General features: G+C 34.1%; 2 protein-coding genes across 4 annotated transcripts in view; both read right to left on the reverse strand.

The window, feature by feature from the left end:
• Positions 1–782: 782 nt before the first annotated feature.
• LOC129001936 (uncharacterized) lies at positions 783–4,788 on the reverse strand. Of its 2 annotated transcripts, XM_054429376.1 has the most exons (3): positions 4,644–4,788; positions 4,093–4,264; positions 783–3,819 (listed from the first exon to the last, which is right to left on the reverse strand). In XM_054429376.1, the coding sequence occupies exons 2-3, from the start codon at positions 4,243–4,245 to the stop codon at positions 2,323–2,325; spliced, it is 1,650 nt and encodes a 549-aa protein (XP_054285351.1). In that variant the 5' UTR covers positions 4,246–4,264; positions 4,644–4,788; the 3' UTR covers positions 783–2,322. The 2 variants fall into 2 exon arrangements, with proteins under 2 accessions (XP_054285351.1, XP_054285350.1); XM_054429375.1 differs by having other exon boundaries at positions 4,093–4,788.
• A 118-nt stretch (positions 4,789–4,906) lies between these two features.
• Positions 4,907–24,272, reverse strand: part of LOC129002715 (protein dimmed-like) — a 134,284-nt gene continuing 114,918 nt past the window's right edge. The window contains exons 4-8 of one of the 2 annotated variants that reach the window (XM_054430724.1): positions 14,844–14,896; positions 13,641–13,739; positions 13,091–13,270; positions 12,010–12,125; positions 4,907–10,851 (exon numbers count right to left, since the gene is read on the reverse strand). In XM_054430724.1, the coding sequence (XP_054286699.1) occupies positions 10,752–10,851; positions 12,010–12,125; positions 13,091–13,270; positions 13,641–13,739 (495 nt within the window). In that variant the 5' untranslated portion in view covers positions 14,844–14,896 and the 3' untranslated portion in view covers positions 4,907–10,751. Of the gene's footprint in view, positions 10,852–12,009; positions 12,126–13,090; positions 13,271–13,640; positions 13,740–14,843; positions 14,910–24,272 lie in introns of both variants that reach the window. The other variant, XM_054430725.1, reaches the window with a different exon arrangement.

Here is a 24,272-nt window from a genome sequence, read left to right on the forward strand (position 1 = left end):
CAACCGGTGAATAACATGTACTGTAGCTTGTAAATGTAGCAATAAGCCTCTATGGTACTTTGAACGTCTTTTTCATTATTAAGTTTGTTATGCTACGAAAGCAATTGGAACGTAAATTATGTTATTAATTATAATGTCATTTTTTTAGTTTGATATGGTAAAATCCAATGAAAATGTACAAAAATTAAGCAATGTTGAACATCGGCCCACCCTTACAGTGAGTTGAAGTAAGTTCTCTTTAATTCCAAAAAAGACTTCAACTTATAACGTCAACATGGAATGAAAATACTAATTCATGGTATTGTATCCATATTAAATTCCCATACTTAATACGTTTTAGAAAATTGTTTGGTCAATATTGGAATTTGATTTATCGTCCAAGATTTTATAAAGGGAAATCAAATAAACCCTTACATCAACTATGTATTTTTAATGCCTAGACAGACAATTTCTTTGAACTAAGATCAACCGTATGGCACTGTAATTTTACAACTTCTATAGTTTAAAGTAAAATTTTTGTTTTACATAAAAAATAATAGTAGGCTAGTAAAATAATAGTTTTCATTTAATTCATTTACCTCATTTATTGAGTTAGTTGCACATATTTTTCATGTGTATGTGTATGTTCGATGAAACGAATCTTTTTAATATTGAACAAAACAATTCAAAATTTGGAGTCTATTGTTTAATGTGTTCAATGCAATACGGTAGTCTGAATTTTTAGGAAAATAATTTGCAACTCAACCATGTCTCATAAAAGTTTATTTTTCAAGCAAGCATACCGAATAAACTCTTAAAATTCAATTACACTATTTATAATACTAACTAACCAATAAGAAGTACTCTTAAAATATTTAATATTCATCATAATCTATATACTAACCATTTAAATCTGTACAAACATAGCTTGACTATGTAGATATATTTCCAAAAATAGACATTAATTTGTGGATATAGCTACTTCGTTCTACACTCAAAATCTAGGTTACGTAACGAACTAATGGTAATAGTAACAGTTATTCAGGAATTGTAAATTGTATCAACTAGATGTTTAAAATATTTAAATTCAATTGATAAACAATCACAAATTATATTTATATCTGATCTGTTGCCCCGCCTGTGACCCCTTTAAGTCAGTAATGAACATAAATTGCTAAAAAAGCTTGGCAGCCTTTTAGCTATTTTCTAATAAATATTTGTTTGAACTTCCCAAAGCCAAAGCTATTTTTACGTTTCTGACCAAAACGTTCACAATTGCTTTGTTGGTATGTTATACAACAATCCATATATATTATAATTTATAAACTACTTTATTTTGTCGGTAGGCCATTACTTCCTTAATTCTTCGCCAATTTCCATAAATCAGGTGACATTTCAAAGATTTTAATACCCACTACACCGGAAAAATATAAAATTCACTCAAATACCAAGAATAAAATATCTTTTTTAAAACATTCTTCTACCGAGATTGATTGTACGATAATTAATAGGTACGCACCTTAAGCAGCGGCTACACTTGCCCGATTCGGTCCGGTCCGGTTCGGTTCGGTCCGGCCCGAATTTGTGAGGGGTGGCTACACTTGTACGAATCGTTTCGGTCCGGCCGGAAGAGGTAGCTAAACTTGTATGATATTTTGGAAGACACACACGAGCACGGGGCACAAGTACAGCAATACAGAACGTGTTTAGTCAGGACCGATTGACCGAATAGGCACGGTAGTCACTTGCCTAGGGCGCGAGGCAATTGGCTTTTTTGAGGGGTAGGGTAAGGGAGGTTAAGTGTACGCACTTAGTGCATTTTTTGCTGTAAATGATTGGTCATAAATGATTGGGTATAAGGTATATGAAACTCAAATTTTCACACAATATGCTTTAGTTATTACCTATCAAAAGTACAAAGTTTTGTACATTTATATAAAAATATAAGTTAATAAAAAATTATTTAGAAAAAAATGCCATTTGCGTACTCTTGGGCTCCCGGGAGGGTAAGAGTACGCGGATGATGGGCTAAGAGTACGCACTAGCAGTGATCACACACAAATGGTCCGCTGCCTTCATAAGCAGAGCAAGTCTCATGCCACCACACATTGCAGATTCCACACTGGATCCAGTCTTCAACAAAAGATTCTCCGCATCCACCGCAGACGGTGACGTCTTCTTGAGAACTCCTGTCTTGGGAAGTTCCCGGTTGGGCTGAACTTGAGCATGGTTGATCAAGGCGTAGGATTTTTTTGGGAATAACGTCTGAAGGTTCTTTTTTGATAACCTTGTTCTGCTTAATAGGTGTGCTTTTCTCAATTTTTATATTAACTCCCTTTTTCTTTAGGCTCGCAGGGTTATTTTTAACTTTTTCTGTTTGAAATCCTTTAAAAAGGCTTTTTTCGCAACCTTATTAGCTTTAATTCTTTCAATTTTTTCCAATTTCTCTTTCTCTAGGTTTAGTTTGACCTTTTCCTTGTTCTCTAACTTAGCTTTAAAAGGTGAAGAAGTAATTATTTCTGATTTTTGAGATGGGCGTTTGCCTTTCTGATCTGGCATGACCTCTCGTTTTGGCAAAGGAAGTAACAAATGAATGGACTTTTTTATAGTTGAACTTTGAGTCGAACTTTTGATTATCTGTGCCTCAGGTACAAGTTCCAGTGGGTCTGCAGCTTGCTGTCCCTCAGGTGACTCGATATCCAATGGTAGGGCTAAGTCTTTGTCTGGATTACTGGCATCAGTCACTTGGTCTTGGAGGTTTGCTGTCTCATCTTCATTTTGGCTTTGAGGTTGTTCAGTGACAAGGGATGGGGCAAAAAGCTCATCATCAATGATGTCTGGATTAAAGGGTTCGATACCAGTAACTTTAAATCCTTTTTCAGCGAGCTTTATCTTGGCTGTTGCTGAATAAGCTTCTTTGAAAATGCCAGCTACATCTCTCAACTTTATCACTTCACCAGGATGTTGAACAAGCCATTTTTCCGCTTCAGTTGAAAATGCTGATTTGAGTGGGCCATAGAAACACTTATCGAGAGGTTGGATGATGTGGCTTGCATGAGGTGGAAGAGTCAAAAATGTGACATTGTTCTCTCGGCAGTACAAAATTGCCTGAAGGGAACAGTGTGTAGAGTGATTGTCAGCGATGAGTAAAACAGGGTCATCAGCAGATGGTTTTGTATGCTGCACAAAATGTTTCAGCCAATCAAGAAATAGATCGGAGTTCATATATCCAGTGTCCGTCACAAGTCTCAAAGTTCCAGGAGGAGCATCTGTGAAAAGAGAAGGATTCATTCTTTTTCTTGGAAAAATTAGTGCAGGAGGCACAAAAACTCCAGTTGCACTCATGCAGCACACTGCTGTGACTGTTATTCCCCGCTCAGCACTTGCAATTTTGCAAACTGTTTTTTTACCTTTAGGCGTCAATACCTTTGGAGTCCTACTAGGGACTGTCGACAACCCTGTCTCATCAACATTAAATTTCCTGTGAGCAGGAAACTTTTTTTGAATGCAACATTCTTTCAAATTATCATAAAACCTAGACACCTGAACTCTATTGAAACCAATTGCCCTAGCCATACTACAATTTTCAGGTGCCCTAACAGAGAGGTTGTTTCTTTTACAAAAAGATTTTAGCCAATCTTTGCCAGCCATTTTTTTTTCTTGATTGAACCGTTCAGAAACACCATTCATTTGAGCGTAGTCAAAAGCAACTTTCATTATGTGTTTCCTAGTCAATCCATAAAATCTTGAGTCAAGGTCCCTGCAATGTTGAGCTAGCTCACGCTCCATCTCATCAGTCAAGGCCTTCTTGTATCTCCCAAGTGACTCTGCTACTGTCCCCTGCAACAAGCACACAGTTTAGCCTAAGCTATAGATATTAATTAGTGATCCGTACAGATGTCACAAAAGTGATAAAATCCACAAACAATGTCTGTAAAAACGACAGGGTAGCGCAAACAGGTCCCTCCGCAAAAAAAAAAACATTGTTGACTGGGCCAGTATGAGCGATGTTCACAAACTTTCTGATTATAGCACCTTTATACCATCTAGTACAGTAGCTTATAAGTAATAGTGGCAAGGACTTTGGCTGAAGAAAAATAGCTAATAACTTACAGTTTTCAGCCTTTTTCGCAAAGTGCACTCGTTGATCCCCAACTCTCGAGCTACTTCCCTCTTGCTCTTCCCAGCTTCTAGTTTTCGTTTAGCTTCTTCCAAGGTCTCAGCGGTTAAAAGTACTCTGTCGGTTTTTCTTTTGTATGGAGCCATTTTAAAGAAAACAGTGAATCTGAAAAAAAGAAAATGTTACTAATTTATTGCTAAATAACGAAATTGAACAGATTGACAATTTGAGTTGATTGATCTCCAAACAAGAGCAGATTGATTTTTTTATGTAGCAATCGCCGACAGGGAGGATAAGAGTACGCAGTGTGGGTAAGAGTACGCAGTGCTGCGTACTCTTAGCCTCCCAGACCATATTTAAAAAAAATGTCACTAGGTGCCAGCACCTGTCAGCAACTGACTCAAAACTTACATCGTTCGATTCCTAATTAACTATTCTAAGCTACTATGTGGGACAAAGGAATCTACAAGCTATAATCAGGTCACAAAATCATAAGTTCTGTGTTCAAAATATTACATGCCAAAGTATAAAAACTGCATTTTACCTTGTCAAATCCAAACGAAGACGAGCTGAAGTTCGGCGTGATGGCGGCTTCCTTCTTCGTTGGTGGCACACTGAACTAGCACAAAACTAATTCCCTGCAGTGCTGCCAACTGACCAAAAAATCCCTGCGTACTCTTACCCGACCGCGTACTCTTACCCTCCCTTACCCTACCAAAAAATTAAAAATTAAAAAAAAAAATTGTGGTTGTATTTGCATGCAATCTCGGTAAACATCCTATAATCCCTCGCGGCCGTGTAGACATTGTAATCGTCTCCGAATATTGCGACAAAATTCAGACTATTTTTAGCGGTCGTGTAGACATAATTATCTTCTTCCATGATCGAGGCAATATATGAACATAATTGCCTAAATTCTTAGGCCTATATCCTACAAATAACTATTTTTCCTAATTGAATTCATCACTTTTTTAGCCGAGTGCTCACGGAACCACCCGATCCTCATCCGAAATTCGGGAGTAGGTGGCTACACTTATCGGATTCGGTCCGGTCCGCCCCGAATGCTTCCGCCAAAATGCGGATGAATGCTCCCTGGACGATTGTTCCGCGCCGAACCGGACCGTACCGGACCGAATCGGGTAAGTGTAGCCGCCTCCATTTAAAAACATGGGAAGCATTGTTCCGCATTTTGGAGGACCGGACCGAACCGGACCGAATCGGGTAAGTGTAGCCGCTGCTAGTCCGTCTACAGGTACGTAGCCTATTATATATTCGTAATAACTCTTTTTATTGATACGGATAATATTTCTTTCGTTTTAATTGTAATTTATTGTAATCGTAATTGCAACCCCAGCTATATATATATATATATATATATATATATATTTTTTTTTTCTTGAACTCATACACATTTTGTAGTAATCTTTAAGCTGTTTCGGTTGCCAACCTAATTTTTCTCAGTTTTATATCTCTGTAAAACTGTCTCAGTGATCCAAAGTAACATTCACAACAATATAATACCTCGAACTGTACTATTACTGTCTAGTTTACAGCATAGACAAATATAATAAATATAGACTGTCAAAGGAAGGTTCCGCAATATGCCGCTAGGAGTGCCGTGTAGTTACCGCGCACACCGCTGCAGGCCTGTGTGCCGTAACTACACGGCACTCCTAGCGGTGGACGCCGGAACATGGTAACAGCAGCACTGATGTTGGTCTATATTTATTCTATTTTTCTATGTTTACAGCTTACGTATATACACGTAACATAAAATCCTTAATTACACTATAATTGATATTTCCAAGACAGAAGGCGCACGAGAAACATGGATAGTAGTAGGACAACAATACAGAAGGTTTGGCATGTGAAAGTATCTGTTACAAGACACACCATCATGCTGCCTTCTAGCGAAGCGTACACCACGATATGCAGACTACATCAATTGACCTTTTCTCTTAGAATAATTCGTATGGATTGATAGGCCATCGCTTTACAAGTGTAGCATTACACACATGTATTCTGTCTGAGCAATGAATATATGTCTAGTTGAGAGTATGAGAGACGGAAAGATAAGTAAGTTTATTCTAAGGGTCGAAGAAAAAGTACGATTTAAGTGATTACAGATGAAAACGTCCTTTGAGATTCGTATGTGGGAGGTTTGATACCCACTTTATTAACTATACTGATTCCTGGATACGATTTTAGCGAGTAAAAATGAATCAACGTGATAATACTAGCAGCCAAATGAGCAATATTTATTAAAAAGGAGAATTTTACATTTAACGTATTCGTGATAAAGCCTTTCATAAGTTCACATCGCACTCCTTGTGATGAAATAGCAAATTTAAACACATTTAGGAATTTATGTATGACAATACCAGGTATTTCAAACGAAAGCATAGTAATGTTTTAGTTTTCCTGCATATCCCACTCATAAAATATTTTTACAATTCAAGATTTAAAATATACCAAACAAATAAATAATCCTATTATTTTTGAAAAAAATTATCACAACACCAAAATCATTGGAAATACACCAATACACATTTGAAAATTGTTTTATGGAATATTTAATGTATCCATAAAATGTGACACAAATAATAAGATTCGGTTAAACATGTTTTTGCAATAAAAATATAAATTGAACGATTGATTTTGTATACGGAAGCAGATATCTAATCTACTGTATATAAATCAGAAATAAACATAGTTTCACTTAAAAGAGATCGTAGTTGAACGAACCAATCTTGGAAGGTATATTCAACCCTTTTTCATGTATCGGGATGTAAAAGATGCCGTGGCTAAAGTAAATCGCCTTTTCAGTTTGGCGTGATTGAAAAGCTATTTAAGTAAATGACATGTAAATAGAGGAAATTCTGTCAAGCAGTTAACTAAAAAATTTTTTTATTATTATAAAATCGGCAGCAACTGAAACGTAGGATTGAAATAAAAAGTTGAACAGCTAGAGGGGAAAATTGGCCTCAAACAACAGGTTCAACTTTAAAACCATAATTAAACAACCTCAAATTAAAATATCTATTGATTTACTGTTTTACAAAATATAATTTCTCAAATGTAACGTACGAAATACCTTTATGGGATATCCAAGACAGTAAAGAAGAAAATTACAGCTAAGAGAGTAAGAAGACAGCGACTCTTGGGCGTTATAAACGCAATAAAAGCTGTAATGGAAAATATGAGTTTTACGACAAACTGTATCCTAACTGCAAACACAGTATATCAAAGTCAAAACTATATTACAAGTAATGTTTTGCAAACTTCGTCAAACATAAAATATACACCAACAGATATTAGATCCTAAATCCTTTGATTCTCCTCGGTTTCAACGAGGATTAAATAATTTGAACATATAAAAGATCACAGCCAAATAAATCTATTATCCTACATAGATTTACAACTGTTTACGTGGTTAAATTTATAAGTTAGAGTAAACATTTATAAATCCACAAACATTAAGTGTACCATAACTGTATTACCTAAAATTTAATTTTTATGGCTTCTTAATTTTAAAAATATACATTTAAAAAAAGTTCGGTTACCTATGTAATCCAGATAATGCTATTACGTCATAGTAATTCACTGGAATTGAATTAGTTTGTAAACAAGTAACTACCTTCTACTCATTAAGGTTCAAAAAATTTTGTTTTGTTATACAGGTATAACATATTATTTAATCTTACGTATATTCCATCTGCAGTTTTGGAGTCGTATACACGTTGTTTTACTGTGAAATATCAAAAATATTGGCAAAATTAATTCTAAAAAAAACTGCAGGTTCATATTGTTTCATTGAACTATGAAAACTGTCGCATAAATCCATCCTTATAAATATAACGACAAAAATATCTTATTTTTTTATGAAAAACTAAATCGGTGATAATTATCTCCACGACATTCAAGAAAACCACAAATTCCAAAGTACATAGATTCTACACAACTTGGACATGCGATACCATGTGATTTTATAACATTACCTAAAGTCAACCCTTAACAACAATTGGACCATAAACAACAACACCGAAGAGACATGTATACGATTAGGCGTCTTAATATAAGCTACACGACTACCCTTTAAGGCAAACAGGGTTTTATAAGACAACATCCAGAGAGAGATACACCTACCTTAAAATACGATAGACGACACTGTATCCAGTCAATAACCCTAATTAGCTTCTTAAATTCCAAAGTAAAAAAAAACAATCGTATGATTTTTCGGAAACACGAGAGAAAGGGGTACTTAACAAGATGGTTTTACTAAGAAACGAGTTGCAGATACAACAAAATTTAGACAGATTTGATATTAATTTAAACATCCCAGGCTTAGCAAGATACATCTTTGGGGGCCCCCAATTTGTTGGGTTTACTAGAGTCGGCTCCGGTTTGACCTTGATCTAATTAGGATATTACTTGTTTCAACACATCTACTTTAGACATCCCAGATTTGCAAAAATGTATCTTAAACATTGAAGGTTCGGCAATAGGTATCTACTTAGACACCACAGGGTCGGCAAGGGTCTACTTAGACGTCCCAGGTTCAACCAGGATCTACTTAGACATACCAGATTCGGCAAGGATCTACTTAGACACCTGAGGTTCAACAAGATTATGTTATGATCATATGATTACGTTTACGGTTATGAATGATCCGTCCGTACCTATGTCATCATAGGTTCATCCACATACGAGTATATTTTAGAAATCTCAAGCTCGTCCAGATTTACTTTAGACACCTCGGTTTTGAAAGATCTACTTTAGACATCCTAAATTTGACTGCAGAGTTTCATGAAAAGACGGTTAGCCTACGAGATGATTTAGACTGATATGGTACTGTGTGAAAGGCAAGGTTACTGATCTAAAATGTAATCCAGATAAACTTTCGAACTATTGCCGCCTGAATAAGCCAATGATTGTCAACTTTCTTTGGCCACCCCAACTTAAAAATAAATAAAACCCTCATTTAAAACTATTTATTGAAGACGATATGAGCCTTTTTTGGCAAGTGAAACTACATCTTCCAGTACAATCAGGACACTTCCGTAGTAGAAGATAATAATAGATAGTATTATTTAGTGGAAAGCTAAAAATCATAGAAATTCCCTTGAAATATCAGAAAATTCTTAAGTATAAAACATAATATTTTTTGTCGTGTATCAACCGACTTATTTTTTGCACGTTTCGTTGAATTGTTTACTACATGGGCTGAGTAAAATAGATACATGCGAACACTGGTAAAGAATGGAATTATTATGCTAGATATAAGACTTTAGGTTGAATCTTGATCAACAGAAGATGACTACATAATTGGTCTTGCGAAAAGAGTAGCTGACGTTTCTGATGCCATCTTTGCATCTTCCGAATCCATCTTAAGAACAAGTTGCAATTCAACTGCGGAACAACCACAGCCGTTTGATTAATCTAGTTTGATCGTAACAGTTTTTAATTTAACTATACAGTCAGATTCCTCCCTAAACTAATGTTAATATATAACATCTCACCCATAACAAAGTTTAAATTCTTTTAATTGTACTGCTTGGTTTATAATTGTAAACTTTAACATACTAAATACACGAATTAAGCTACAAAATATTACTAAGATACACGTGCAGTGTATAATAGAGTTAGGTATAATTTACTTTCACTATATTTATTTTAGAGAATGTAAGTAAGTTTTATCTCAGTAAGAAAATCTGTTAGGAATAAGTTGTTACCAGTTAACTATGATGAAAGAAAACTAAAACATATCGGTTTGTGTTTTTGCAAAAATTTAAATCCACCCTTATTTTAACGAAGTCTTAAATGTCATGTAGGTATGTGCTTAAACATTAAGTATCCTTTAAGTATGTGTACTGATGGCAATGTCAAAAGAGTAAAACCATCATGAAAATAAATCTGATGTAATGATGACAAATTTCATCGAAATTAAATATTAGATAAAACTGCTGTCAAACTTTCCACACGGCCATTTTATTTTGGTTCACTCTATTTTGGGTGTACTTCATTGCACAGTGATTACTATAGTTCAAACCATATGTTACAATGGGATATAGTTAAATGGAAGTGTACAAAAAGCGAAAGACAATTAACATACATTAATATACAGTATTAGTTAATTAATTGTTAAATCACATTTGTTGGCACATACATGTCACTTTACATTTACGAATTGAACTTAACGCATATTTGACTAGATTCATTTTGTAAGATAGAATATTACCATAATGTATCTTTACAAGAAACTATTTTCTAAAATCACCGGTTTACCTTGGACCAAACCATTTTGAATACTTAAAACTATGGTTAGAGTTAGGAGTTCCTGTACAAGATAACATAACAACGTAATTTATACCGACCATTCTCTTATGGGTTCACTACATAATTCATCTAAAGTTTATGATTACAAAATATATCACCTATAATAATTATCACAAATTATAACCCCTTCTGTTGTACTCTACTCGTGCATAAGCAACAAACTCACTACAATGAAACTAGTCAATTGTCTATAGTTGATTCCCATTCGATTCCATAATGATCAGTCCTTAACAGTCTGTGGAATCATTTACTTATACTAGATAGTTAAAATGTTGAAGTCTATGTTCTCGAGTTGCGATGTAGAGGGGGAAGTGGACTACTCAAAGTCGTAGAAGCTCTTCTCATCCCCTGGCGTGGTTGACGGTGATGGCGATGTGGCAGATGGGAGGGTCTTCTCGTAAGGGCTGTCCTCCCCCCTGAAAATGTACATAGGAGGAATTACCACCACAAGGCAATTCAAGTAAACATTCAAAAGTACCCTATTTTGAAAAAAAAAACAGTAAAATTGAATGCGAAGATAAAAGAGTTGGAGAAACGAGAGAGGCTATGTACTTGAGACGTAGACTTGAAAACTTAAGTAAAACTGTGATTTAATCCTTTAACGTACTAAAAACCTAATGACTTGGAAATGTCCAAGGTGCACCAACCATATAAGCTCAAACATATAATCAATTCCATTCAAGTTAGATACTGAGAAGGAATACCATCTATTGACTTGTAGTCAGTTTTATACTTATAGAAAACATGGTTGATTACCTGTCAGTGTCCGCTATTTAGAAATTCTATTTTTTTTTTAGTTTTCATAATATGATAGTTGAGGGGTAAATTATATATGCTATGAGATTTTACCCTATTATTAAAACTGTTACACCATTCTGTGAACTGTAAAGAAATAGTAGTTTTACTGCAGGACATTGTGTCATTGGCTCAAGTTATATTTATTCCAAAAATTGTTACGGCTTTAGTAGACTACGAAAACGTGGAGTCTACTACACAGTGCAGAATATATAGAAAAAGCTAATACCAGCTGAATCGTCCAACTACGGCACTGATCGGTAGCTTGACGACTGATCACTGATGATTGCAACCATATCCTAAAGTACTAAAGTAATAAGGGGGTAGGTTTTAATAAGGGTAAAGTACTAGGGTTTTAACGATTAAAATGATTGTATCGTGGATAGGTTTCCAATAATAATGCCTTGTAAAAGCAAATGCAGATAGGCCTAAAAAAGTACAATGCAGATGAATAAGATAAAAACCATTGCAATAAATAATTATAAAGCAAATGAACATAAATACGTAGTGTTTATTAAAAATCTTTTACGACAAGTGGATTTTTTAATTGTTGTAACTTTTGTGAATCATATGCCTTAACCTAAAATTTGGCTTTAAATGAAATTTTCCGTATTAAACACAATTTACAGTCGGCCATAACTAAATCAAACCTACATATCGTAACATGTACCGAAGGAGTCGTTGTGGATGCTTCGTTTACCTTCATAATTCACAATTTTTTTAGGAATTGTATTTTTATATTTAATTAAACGAATGAATTACCTATATAGTTTATTTACCTCATGTCACAGATGACGTTTGTCAGAGCCATGATGTAGTTCTTGGCCAGTGTGAGGGTTTCTATCTTAGAAAGGCGCCGCTCCTTCTTCACGTGAGGAATTACCTCTCGCAATGACTGAAAACGAACGAAACTGTGATTAACAATCATTATATATTTGTTGCCTAAAAAATACATACTAAGAATAAATATCTTTCACTTTTCCTGATACTGAAAACTTAACGAAGATCACATTTTTGTAGACAAGTAATATTTACACGAGAGGGATGTGAATGTTCTTGATCGAAAGCTTAATCGTCTTCTTTGGTGGACTAAAATAGACTCTTTATCTCAGTAAGACAGTCAGTTTTACGGTTATGAATGATCCGTCCGTACCTATGTCATCATAGGTTCATCCTACTTAGTTTACAAGTTCACCTCAAACCACTATAATAATATATAAAATGTTGTCAATATTAAGATTTGAGTTATGAGGTAAGTTCACAATGTCCATGTGAAAAAGTCTAAAAATGGAACAAACAAACACATATGTCCACAAACAATAGTTATTTGTGCAACTAGTGAGAAAAGTGAGCAATTGACTCACTCGAGAGAAATCCTTACTCACGAGCCGTAGGCGAGTGAGGAATGGTTTCTCGAGTGAGGCAATTGCACTTTGAACTCGAGTTGCACATTATACTTTTCCTACAGTTACCATAAAACAAATAAATTGGTGAAGAAACATTTAACCTATTTTTGCACAGAAGTGAACTTTTAATATAACATGTGTAGTGACAAATACAACAGTACAACAGCTGACCAGCTGATTTACAGCCAGTGCTGCCAACGTATTTCGTGCGCATAGGACGTTGCCTGCATGTTACGCGCTCACTATTTCGTGCCTTCATGCTGCAAATCTGGAGTGAGACAAAGTAATTAGAGTGAGACAATGTTAACATTGTCTCACTGATGAGCAAACTGGCTACTTTGCTTTCTCAAATCAGTGAGAGTATACATTGTTAGGTAACTGTAGGAAAAAATTCTATTTATTTAGTTAAACATAACAAATAAACTAGTTCTGTTCACTAATCTCCATAAGTTACCTGGAAGGCGTCATTCAAGCTGTGCATTCTCATTCTTTCTCGTTCGTTGCTCTCCAGTCTTCTCATGTTCTTCTCCCTCGCGTTCAAAATTGGTTTCCTTTTCCGGCCAGCGCTACTGCCGGATCCGGATATGCGACTTCTGGTTGTCAATGGTTCCGTCAAACTCGCCTCGTCACTAATCTAAAAATAACGAATTTCCTCAACCTTCAATGGCATTTAGGAAATCTTAGTCAGGTTTTTGACGTTCATTAAAACACACGTAGGTTTAAGTACTTAAAATACAAATCCCATACGATTTAGATTTTTAATAATACTTAAGGTTTCTTTTCTTTGAGATCTATACTAACAACTCCAATAAGGTAGGTACTTGTAAATCAGTTGTAGAAACTATGCACAAAACAGCAGTGTGTTGCTATCCTTGTGCTTATGGTATCCAACTCTGTGCGAGAGGGTCGGTTTCGATATCCACAAATGTATCAGGGGTTCAGACCAATTCCCCTTATGTATGTTTGTTATCCATACAGTTTGAAGTACATATACAGATACTCACTGAAGAGGTATCTGTGTCCGGTTGACTCGCAGCTGTTGAGTCCCAGCAACATCCGGTGCTCGCCTCCTCATCTAGAATCACTCCTGGTTCTGACCGCATCTGAACAGACCAGAACCATATCTTTGTTCATTTTAATGAACAGATATTGAACCTTGTAGATGCGTGTGAATATTGTGATCCATTTAGTTTTCCAGCTTCTTAGCGATTTTTTATAAGTGAAAATGTTTGTACGAGAAGTAAAAAAGCCAACACAACACATATATGTGTGAAGTTTGTCTACCCAACACTTTCAAATCTTTTAGTTCCTGATTTTTAAAGTTTTAATAATAACACATAAAAATAAGAATCTTGTGTTTGAACGACCAGGAACCAACAATGGTGTAAAACAGAGTGCAACAATTGTTGGATATTTTAGTAGTCCAAGCATAATCAAAATGAAAAATAGCCTTATTATTAGGAAATATGATGCGAACAAATTAATGTTGGTTTACTGCCAATTAAAAATGCTTAGTCAAAGAGATATAGAACAAATACTTAAGTTTTTCAAAGGCACAACCTTACGAATAACAATGAACCACTTCAACCTAAGAATTGTCTTGACCTGAAATGGAATCTAAACTTAGCTTTGACCCATTAATAGTTATGAACGCTGTGTCAATCTTGTGGTGCAACAATCTATATCTCAGTCAAAACATCCATAAAACTTTAATAGTTTATCAAGTTTGATCAACAAGTAGTAAAAACTAAAAGGTAGGCATAGATTATCCATGGCTCAAGTGTCAATTATGTTTCAATTATGTCCAATAAAGAAATCAATTAAGTCAAGTAAACACTATTTAATACTTAACACAGATTAAGATTAGCACAAAAGTAATATATAATGCTAAAAGTATGAACAATGGCATCTCCTTTTTAATAATAGCATTGACGTCAGTGCAAGAACATATTTCCTCAATTAAGTATGAAGAGTATATTTAATAGCACACAATGTGAATCGCTCATTGGACTATTGTTTAATAGCAACAGTGGGTGTTTATACGGGTGCCTACTTCAGTATCTAAAATGTCAATGGTAATACAATGAAATTAGTATATCTAACATCATAATTAAGCTGCATACATTGTCTCTAAACCATTGACGTCATAATGCCATGTGGCAGCCCGTGATAAGACTAACACCTTGACTTGACACTAATCATATTACCTCCTCTAGACGTCGTTAGTGTTGGTGTAGCACCCTCTGTGGCATGCCCCGACCTGAAACAACACACTGTAATATACATAAGCAATCCAGGTATTTATTTAACAATTACAAGTCAATTTTCCGCGTGAAATTAAAGATGACGTTAGGTACAAGGTAAATTCAAATGACTGCGGCACACCACTGCTTGAAACAATATTATACATTTTACATAATTCTAATTGGACTATTTTTATTCAACCAGTATAATTAAATCTGTACGGGGAATCAATGATAACATATCGGCATTTTGATAAACAATGTTTACAAACATAAAAACACAAAGTGCAACTAATCACTCTCATAGTAAAAGTTAGATTCCAATCAGTTTTCTTACATGAAAAAGATGATCCTATAAAATAACCATAGGGATTTTGACATAACATATTGCAAACCTATGCTGGCTTTTACGGGAGGGGGTTCTACGATGCAGAGTTCTTATCACCAAAAGACTTTGTCTTTCCTGTTTTCAAGCTTAGTGGACCTAAAAGCTCAAGATAGGCTTCGAAGCACCCGGCCTGGGAATTGCCTAGCAAACCCATTGGTGTGGTATTCAATGGAGCTCTTCCGGGAATGTAGTAGTCACACTCTAAAAAACTAAACTAACCGTGCGCGTGGGTTGGGGCTGTGGGATTAAATTTTGTTGTAATTGTCAAACAGCTTATCCAAAAGGGGTTTTTAATTTGACACAGATTAAAGAAACTCAACATACATGAAAAGCGTTAAAATATTATTTTCTTTGAGTAGCTATTTTTTTTTGTTTATAGTTTAAACAGCAATGAATTGGTTTGTATGACTTTTGTACACAGTTTAAACAAGTACGTCAACAGTATGTGTGAAACTTAAGACATTGTCCCAAGAAAACACAATGAATACTCAAGCCAAATCTATAACTTCGTGAACACCCGGAAATATATTTACGTGAGCCTTTACAATCAGTTTGGAGCAATGTTTGAAGATTTGTCTTCAACATTGAGTTTACAGTTAAAGAAACGTGTCAGAGTACAGAACAAGTAAAAAAACATACTTAAAGAAAACTGAAATTCCAAGAAATACTCAACAAAGTTGCAACAAAGAGATTGTGGGCTATGTAGTATTATACCCGCATTTATGTCTGGTTCTGAAGCTAAATTAAAGTCTTCAACAGCAAAAACATTGAAAATACTCGACATAAATACTGCATAAAATTCTTAATACTCGTAGTAATATTATATTCAAATTTTACCTAGATTAAAAATTATATTTTGAATAGCAGAATCACAACCAATTACTGTACATCATTCCGTCACACATCAGGACTATTCATATTTCAGAGAAATTATGCTGTTAACATATACACAGTATATAGGGTATATAGGGAAATATCTACACAATCAACATTTTATATTATGTGATTTGGGCCAACAACTTTGTTCACCATTGTTGTGGGTTAGCTTGCACAATGGTTTCCACGTAGTTTTGCTATAAATTACTATGATTTACAGATCATATTTTAAACGCATTAGGTATCACTCCGCCAACGCAATAATTGGTTCAAATTACGTTGGCATATTTTTAAATTGTTATGTGTTAAGTTGTCAATAAAAGGTATTTATTTTAAAACACATACAATGTCACACAATGAAAAGCACACAATAATTTTATAACGGAACAATAGTATTTGTACTAATCGGGACCGTTTTCATAATTTCTACACTTTCAGCTGATACTTTTGGGGGGAAAATTACTTTCTAAATCCGTTTATTTGAAATAACGGCTTTAGCAATGTACTCTGAAAAGTTACTTTAGGAACCTACTAGTTGTGCTGTAACATTGACTATACACGTCTGGCTATAATTAGGCAAAGCAGCACACTAACATACATAAACACTAGACTCGTGTGGGTATAAGATGCCTTTGTGCATACAATGGCTGTCTATTGGATGTATCAAAGTGAGTCGGATCCAAACATTCCACAATCAATATGTAGTTCCAATATATACTTGGCCCTTATGCCATATTGGTTAATTAAAGCTACTTGGTTAGGCTCTCATTTCCTATATGGACTTAGTTATTTCCATACTTATAAGGCCAATGTCCACATTTAGTTGTTAAATTAACCATGAATATTTTCTTTTTGGATCCAAATAGGTTTTTGGGGTGCCAAAACCACCAGTAGCTCAAATTATTATTGAAAGGAACATATATTTTTTGCCATGAGATTCTTATGTGGAGTAAATTAATTGTTGTATATTGCTTGTTAATAAAAGACTTTTATCTTAAGATTTTACGTTTTATCTATTTTATTATTTGAATTACATTCTTTTTTCAACTTTACCAACAAAAATTTCTTCTTCTATCCCAACAAACATGATAATTGATTACATATTATCTATGAAATGTTTATTTTACATTTCCAGGGATATTTTCGTTAGTACAATATACTTACATCTGAGTACCTATCATGCCGAGTTATGATATTTAGAAGATGTGTGTAGATTAATTGTAGTTTGTTGTGCATTTTTGGAGATTTTGTTAATACTTTATTTAGCACATGTTTATTGGCTTACCAAACATCTATATGAGTGATTAAACTATCTATCTATACTATTATAAAATTGAGGCGGAGTCTGACTGTCTGTTTGTCGGGGCAGTTGTCACGACTAAACCGATACAGCCGAAATTAAGCACCAAGATATATCTAGGAATGTCATAGGTCTATTCACTTCTCTGATTGTCTCTCGGGCTATGCCCCTTGGATTTCCAAAGTTTTAAGGTGAGGTTTTCCAAAGTAAATATTAATTCGTCTCCATAAGAAAATTCACAATGTTTACCTTTGCTTTGGCAGTCCAATGGAAACAATCAGAACTGTCAAATGCTTTTTCACAAACGATCCAAAGATATTAAAATATATTTTACATTTCAATGTGGTAGGATAATTATTTTAATCTAAAAATGTATCATTAATTATTATTTATTCTAAATCTATGCCATTGATTATGAAACTGATTTTTATTCATGTCGCGAAGCACGGGTACAGCAGCTAGTATTTTATATAATTTTGAATGAATACCAATTTATTATTTGAAACAACTTACAATTTGCTAAATGTAAACACCACCAAGCCACTAACCACTTACTCCTGACCTATTTACTTTACAACTCGAGTTGTGCTCGTTATATCTTACGTAAATATCACAAGCTACTTAAAGTCTTTTGTACTGCATTATTGCTAAGTTAACTATTTTAAAGGAGATTATTTCTAAATTTTATTGGAATAGTATATTACGTTACTAGTCCTGAAAATAAGTGTTTACCGGACGAGTGTGGTCGTTCCCGTGCGAGACGAAGTCGAGTACGGGATTACCATACGAGTCCGGTACACACATTTTGGACGAGTTACGTACGATAGTTTACGCCATACTACTAAATCCGTACAAATCCTTATATATTTTCACCAACTAAATGAATAAAAATCACTAGTCATAACCTCTAAGAGAGGTTATGTTTTTGTTTATAACCACTCACTGCCACCTAAATACAGTATAATCAGCTGATTGGTGTCCGGCAAAACTCATTGCAGCACAGTAGTACGCAATGAAACCCCATTTGAATAAGCTGGCGGCAAACAGCTGTTTTCTGGACTAAATCCTTGCGTGGGAAGTTCGTCAAAATAATGTAGTGTGGCGTAAAACCCATTTTGTTCAAAAACATGTTTACTGTCTTGCTTTGGTTCATAAATACTTTTACTGTATAATGTTAACGAATAATTCTTAGACCTGGCCCATTTTATGATAGTCTGGCTAGCTGAAAGATTACAGAGCTCGCCTTCAAATCTGAAACTTGCTGGTTCAGTCCCAAGTGCATGCTAGTGACATTTTCATATTTTAATAACTGCTATATTTTCATTTATTCAGTTTTTGTGATCACTTTGCCTGTCATTTCCCATTTCAATGCAGCTTTTGAATGAAAATTATTCCTATACAAACGACACAGTTTGACAAGACATTGAAATAAATGGAATAACAATGCAATAAAATAATGCAACCAGTTTTAAAAAAAGGTTTGAACACTGTAATATTAATTAATTTTTGGTACGGCTTCCGATCTCAATACAAAATGAATTACCATTTAAAAATCAATTTACCTATCATTTTATTTTCGTATTTAATAATTGGTTGTTAGAAATTGTTGTAACCAATTTTTCATACATACGAGTTACAAATACATCAATACAACTACAGATCCAGTTCAATTTTTAAAGTTATATTTCATGCTACGTCAAATGCCTGTTAAAGAATTGGTTCACCACAGCAAAACAATTCATACATTTTCACACGTTAATTTAATTTGTGTTCCAACTCTTTCAACCATTTTCTATTCTATTTAGGTGCTTCATGCTTCGTTATTTCAAATGCAGTTTAGCAGTTGTGCGTTTCACGTTTAATCCGCAAGAAGTAATTAATGATTTGCGCTGTCTCGGATGAACAAACTAGAATACATTTTAGATTGGCTGAAAACGCGATGAATACAGCACAAGTGCTGAATTTACGTTTCAACAAATAATTATAAAAAGCTTTAACTAAGCTTATATCGGCTTAGTAGACAGCTTTAGCTCAAAATAAAACATTGAGTTATAAATAACACCTGCTACTTTTAATCAATGAATAACTCTATAAAAATATTACTAATCTACTTTTAACCTAATATTTCTATTGTCGCCTGTCATGAACTTCACAATTCTCCCTTAGAAAGACACTTTTTGATAAACCATCAACGAACAATTTAAACATTGCACTTTAATATTGCGATCCCACTGATACAATGGTTTTGTGGCCCGAGAATCAAATTTCAAACAATATGTTTGATGTTAGTGCTGTTACTCTATATAAATGTAATACGATAAACTTCTGAACACATTATTTCAGTTGATGCATAATAAATTGAACTAAAGTTTTAACTAAAAGTTTTTTTTGTTTAATATCATGTATTCTCACAAACAATAAATACTATTGAGTTGTCCTGTCAGGTGTTTCCACTTTGAATCATGATATTAATACAATGCTTATAGATTGAAATTAGTGTATGTATTAAATGAAATAAATATATAGTGCTGAAACGCCTTTCTTTTTCTCCACATTTGGAGGGTTTTCCATGATCGTGTATGCTCAAAAATATTGACGAGTTGGCCTGCATAGTCCGATCCAGGGGACTTTTAAGTTTAAATATCAAGCTTATTGATTGAAAAACTTTATTGTATAGAACAAGATTCCTACCCTAAAAACAGTTTTGCTCACAAAGGAGACTTATATTATTTCTTCTCAATAGGTGAGGCTAAAGTTAAGGTATAATCTGAACTACAAAGCTGGAACTATCACGTGACAAAACACCGTTGGTGATTTGCAGAATTACAAACAAAGCCTCCAGGCCAAAGACCTGAGATCTGGTCATATGACCATTAGATCAGCCAGGCCACCATCTTGCACCATCTGGCACCTAGAAAATGATTAGAGCAATACTCGTATTTAAGAATAAAATAGGAAGAATGTTGTGTTATGCATCGTGGAATATAAATCACTTACAGTTTGATTGATATTCTCATAGTTTTACAAAAAGTAACATTTTTTAGATTGAATTATGCCATTATTTTGTTATCTTCACTTCAAATATTTTACAATTTACGCTTATTGGTGAAAACATTTTTTGTTAACTAACAATTTTGCTTATGTTTAGGGTTGGGTTATGCCAATATTGACTAATGAGGTTTGGTTATGAAAATATTTGACAAAACTAAAACATATTAATTGCTGTAGTAGTCGTGCGGTTTCTGCACCCAATGGGAATATCAATTACTTGCTGTCTAACAAATGGTCGATGTTAGACAGTAACAAAATCAAGCTTTAAACCTTTTTTACTTAAAAAAGTATAACATGCCGATTGCTTTAAAACGGTAATAAACTCAATCAGAATAAACTCAATCTGCTCAAGAGTGTTATGCATACTATTCAGTTGTTTAATAAACAACATGATACAAGAGTCTGTGGAAGTGTGAACCTGAGAGATAAGCAAGATAAAGTACCTCCTATCTCACAACGAGTAGGTGTAGGCAATGTGCGCTGAACAGCAGGCGCAGGTAAAACAATCGTTGTAGAACAAAATACTGCCTTCGTAATGGAAATAAGGTTTTGAAAACACTTATATTCTGACAAGGTAGAGTTGGTTCAGTTGGGCGAACTTGTGTTCTTGGAGCCCGAGTACAAATTTCGCAATTCTCCAAGGTTCAGCTACATAATTAACCTGATGGTTTGGAATCCATCTTAAGTAGTATACCGCAAACATGGTATGTTTATTAGGCGAGCAGAACGTTATATGCAACAAGGAATTCTAAACTATTGATTATACGATAGTAGACCTACTGTAATTAATTTATTACAGAATAATCGCCCAAGACATTGATCCATTGTACCAACGTAGATTTTGGGAAGAAGTAAGGGAGACTTAGTTCACAAAAACATTTTAGCTCCAGTTCCAATGTTTAGTAGGTTAATATAAGCCAATTGCCTTAATTACTCCTTAAGGTAAAGAGTGTTCACAAAAATTAGGAAAAGTCATTGGAACAACTTTGTAAACAAGTCATAAAACTAATCTCACTTTAATTTTTTTTTTGTTATTGGACAGTATGCAATTTACAGAGTGAAAATGTAGTGCAACAATCAACGAACCATCAAATGCAAACATACGCGGGTAAACGCTGAAATTGGATTGATGCAAAAAGAGGCAGACAGTTTCAATTTAGAACACGACAAAACTAAGTTGAATTAGCATAGAAAGTGAGTTCTAGCCACAGTATTATATTGTGTCCTAGAACTATACGTAATGTTAATTTAACTAAACGTAACTTTAAATGAGTATTGACATATCCGTGAACTTGAATATGAAGTGTATTTTTCCTGTAGAATTCCAGGCCATTAAAAAACTGGATCTAATATGATTTTTAACATTGTTTCTTGCAGTTTTTTTTCAAATTATAATAACACATTTTACCTTCTCCCCTATACATAGTACAGTAGTCTATACTATGGAAAAAGTACTGTCTTTGTAAAGACTTTCAAATTTGAGTTTTGGGGGGGGGGATATAGTGAACCCAAAAACCCTGAACTTATAGTGAACCCAAAATACTGGTTTTCGAAGTGATGTGTGTGTACAGGGCTGCAGAATAGATGAAACTTCATCTATGGCTGAGGCTATACCTGCGGTCCGAATTTGATTAAATCTGGTATGTGAGCACTAATCTACAGTTTCTCTAGACTTCTTTTAATATTTAAATAAATAATCAATATTGGGATTTTCCATTAAAAAAACCATAAAATTATGGAGAAATCGGATTTAAAATAAGACTCGAACGATTTTGGTTAACATTTTGTATGTTATAGTCTTTTTAACTTAAACAAAACGGTAAACCCCTATTGCTGTAATAATTACAGTTCAACATTTATTACAGTTGTTGTAATGTTCCCTATCACCGTTACGCATGATTAGGATTGTTGACAATGGGAGAACGTATGTGTCAGATTGCTGATACGTTTTATTTTATTAATGAGGTGACATAAATACTTCATTTTAGCGAATTTCCCATATAGGGAATAAGCTATTACCGTAGTACTCATGGTAAGACCTGGACCCGAGACCGATCTAATCTTTCATTTTGAGGTCCCTAGAGGCCAAAAACACCATCCGTTCAAATTCATATATATATATATATATATATATTTATATATATATTTATATATATATTTATATATATATTTATATATATATTTATATATATATATATGTGTCCGTTAGCGCGATAACTCGAGCAAAAATGATCCGATTTTGATGAAATTTGGTACAAACGTGTAAACCTACGTTTATTCGAACGAGTTCGCGATCCAGCATAATCGGACCATGGGAACGGGGGATTATGGGGGGTTTTATGGGGTAAAAATGGGTTTTTCCCATTTTTGAACCTAAAAACAAAAAATTTTGCGATTTCTTTCTAAAACGTTTTGTAGAGCATAAAAAAAGAAATAATTTAGTATATTGAAGCGCTGTTGTATGCCTAACGGTCACGCAGAAAATTCAAAAATAGTGTAATTAAAAATTCCCATGTTATTCTTATGGAGAAAATGAAAATTGTTGTAGTTTACTTGTTTATGGGTATATATTGATAAAATTTGGCAAATTTATTTATTTCATCCTATACTATTGATGTATGGTCAAAAAACACTTTTTACCTTCCCCGTAGCAGCAAACCTAAGCACTTGTTAAATCTAATATTATTTAAATAGGGAATAATATGTCTTATTTATGGAAATATTTTAGTATAAATGTAATCAGACAAGTTGAAATTCGCTTAGTCTGCAGGTTTGCTGCGGCGGGGGTATTGTATCTTATATTACAGTTACATCAACACGTTCTACTTGCCTGGGAGACCCCTCCATTGTTGTAAGTGAGTGGAGACTTCTTAGTGAAAGCTTCAAACCACGTCGAGTCTTGGCATCATCACACAGTTTAAATCTATGGGCTATTAGCGGGATTTGAACACGCGGCACAAGGGCAGAGGCCCGCGCACTCCTAGACCAGTCGTAACCTTTTGGTTCAGGTTAAAATATTCCAGAAAAATTATTTAGTCTTTTAGTAAGCGTACGAGTAGTTTTAACAATGCTCGACTAGTTTCAAACAAGTGTAACATATCATGCCTTAACATTTTTTTTTTTAAATTTTTACCTTTCTTTCAATTTTATTCAATAACGTCATACTATTGCGGGGTTTGAAATCTTTATTTAGATTTAGCGTTAATTAAAACAAGTTAAAAGAAATGTTTTTTTTACAACGACAAAGCGTTAAAAATCTCTAAAGTAATGATTGAGGATAATCAAACTATCGATAAAACATAACTTTACGTTTTATCTGTCCTTTTTTGATATCAAAATTGTTAAGCAGAATTTTTGGTAAAATATACAAGATATATTTTTGATCATAGTATAAACGAGCAATTTCCATATGGAGACCGGAGGATTTGGTGACTGTATAAATGCATACTAATCATTTTGCCTGTTTACAATTCACGACCACAAATTGGTGATGAAATAACCAACGTGTTTGTGAACTTGAATTAAAATTTATATTATCAAGTGTAATACGTTGCAGCATACCTGCGTACTAAGCAAATTCGCAATCCACTCGTTGCATTGTCATCTAACTAGAATTAAAATGTGAAAACTCTAAAAAAAAGTATTCTAAAGAAAATTTTAAATCTTAATTTTCCTCACAAACACGTTAAATATGCCAAAGTCAGTGTAGATATAAACAATATACAAAAATTGCAATATCTAGGTTTACTTATTGTTAAAGTTAATTTTACAAAGGCAA

This window comes from Macrosteles quadrilineatus, unplaced genomic scaffold (assembly GCF_028750875.1).
Source record: "Macrosteles quadrilineatus isolate MER2022 unplaced genomic scaffold, UCM_ALF_1.0 Scaffold_9__3_contigs__length_116548681, whole genome shotgun sequence".
In the NCBI taxonomy this organism is placed as follows: Eukaryota; Metazoa; Arthropoda; class Insecta; order Hemiptera; family Cicadellidae; genus Macrosteles; species Macrosteles quadrilineatus.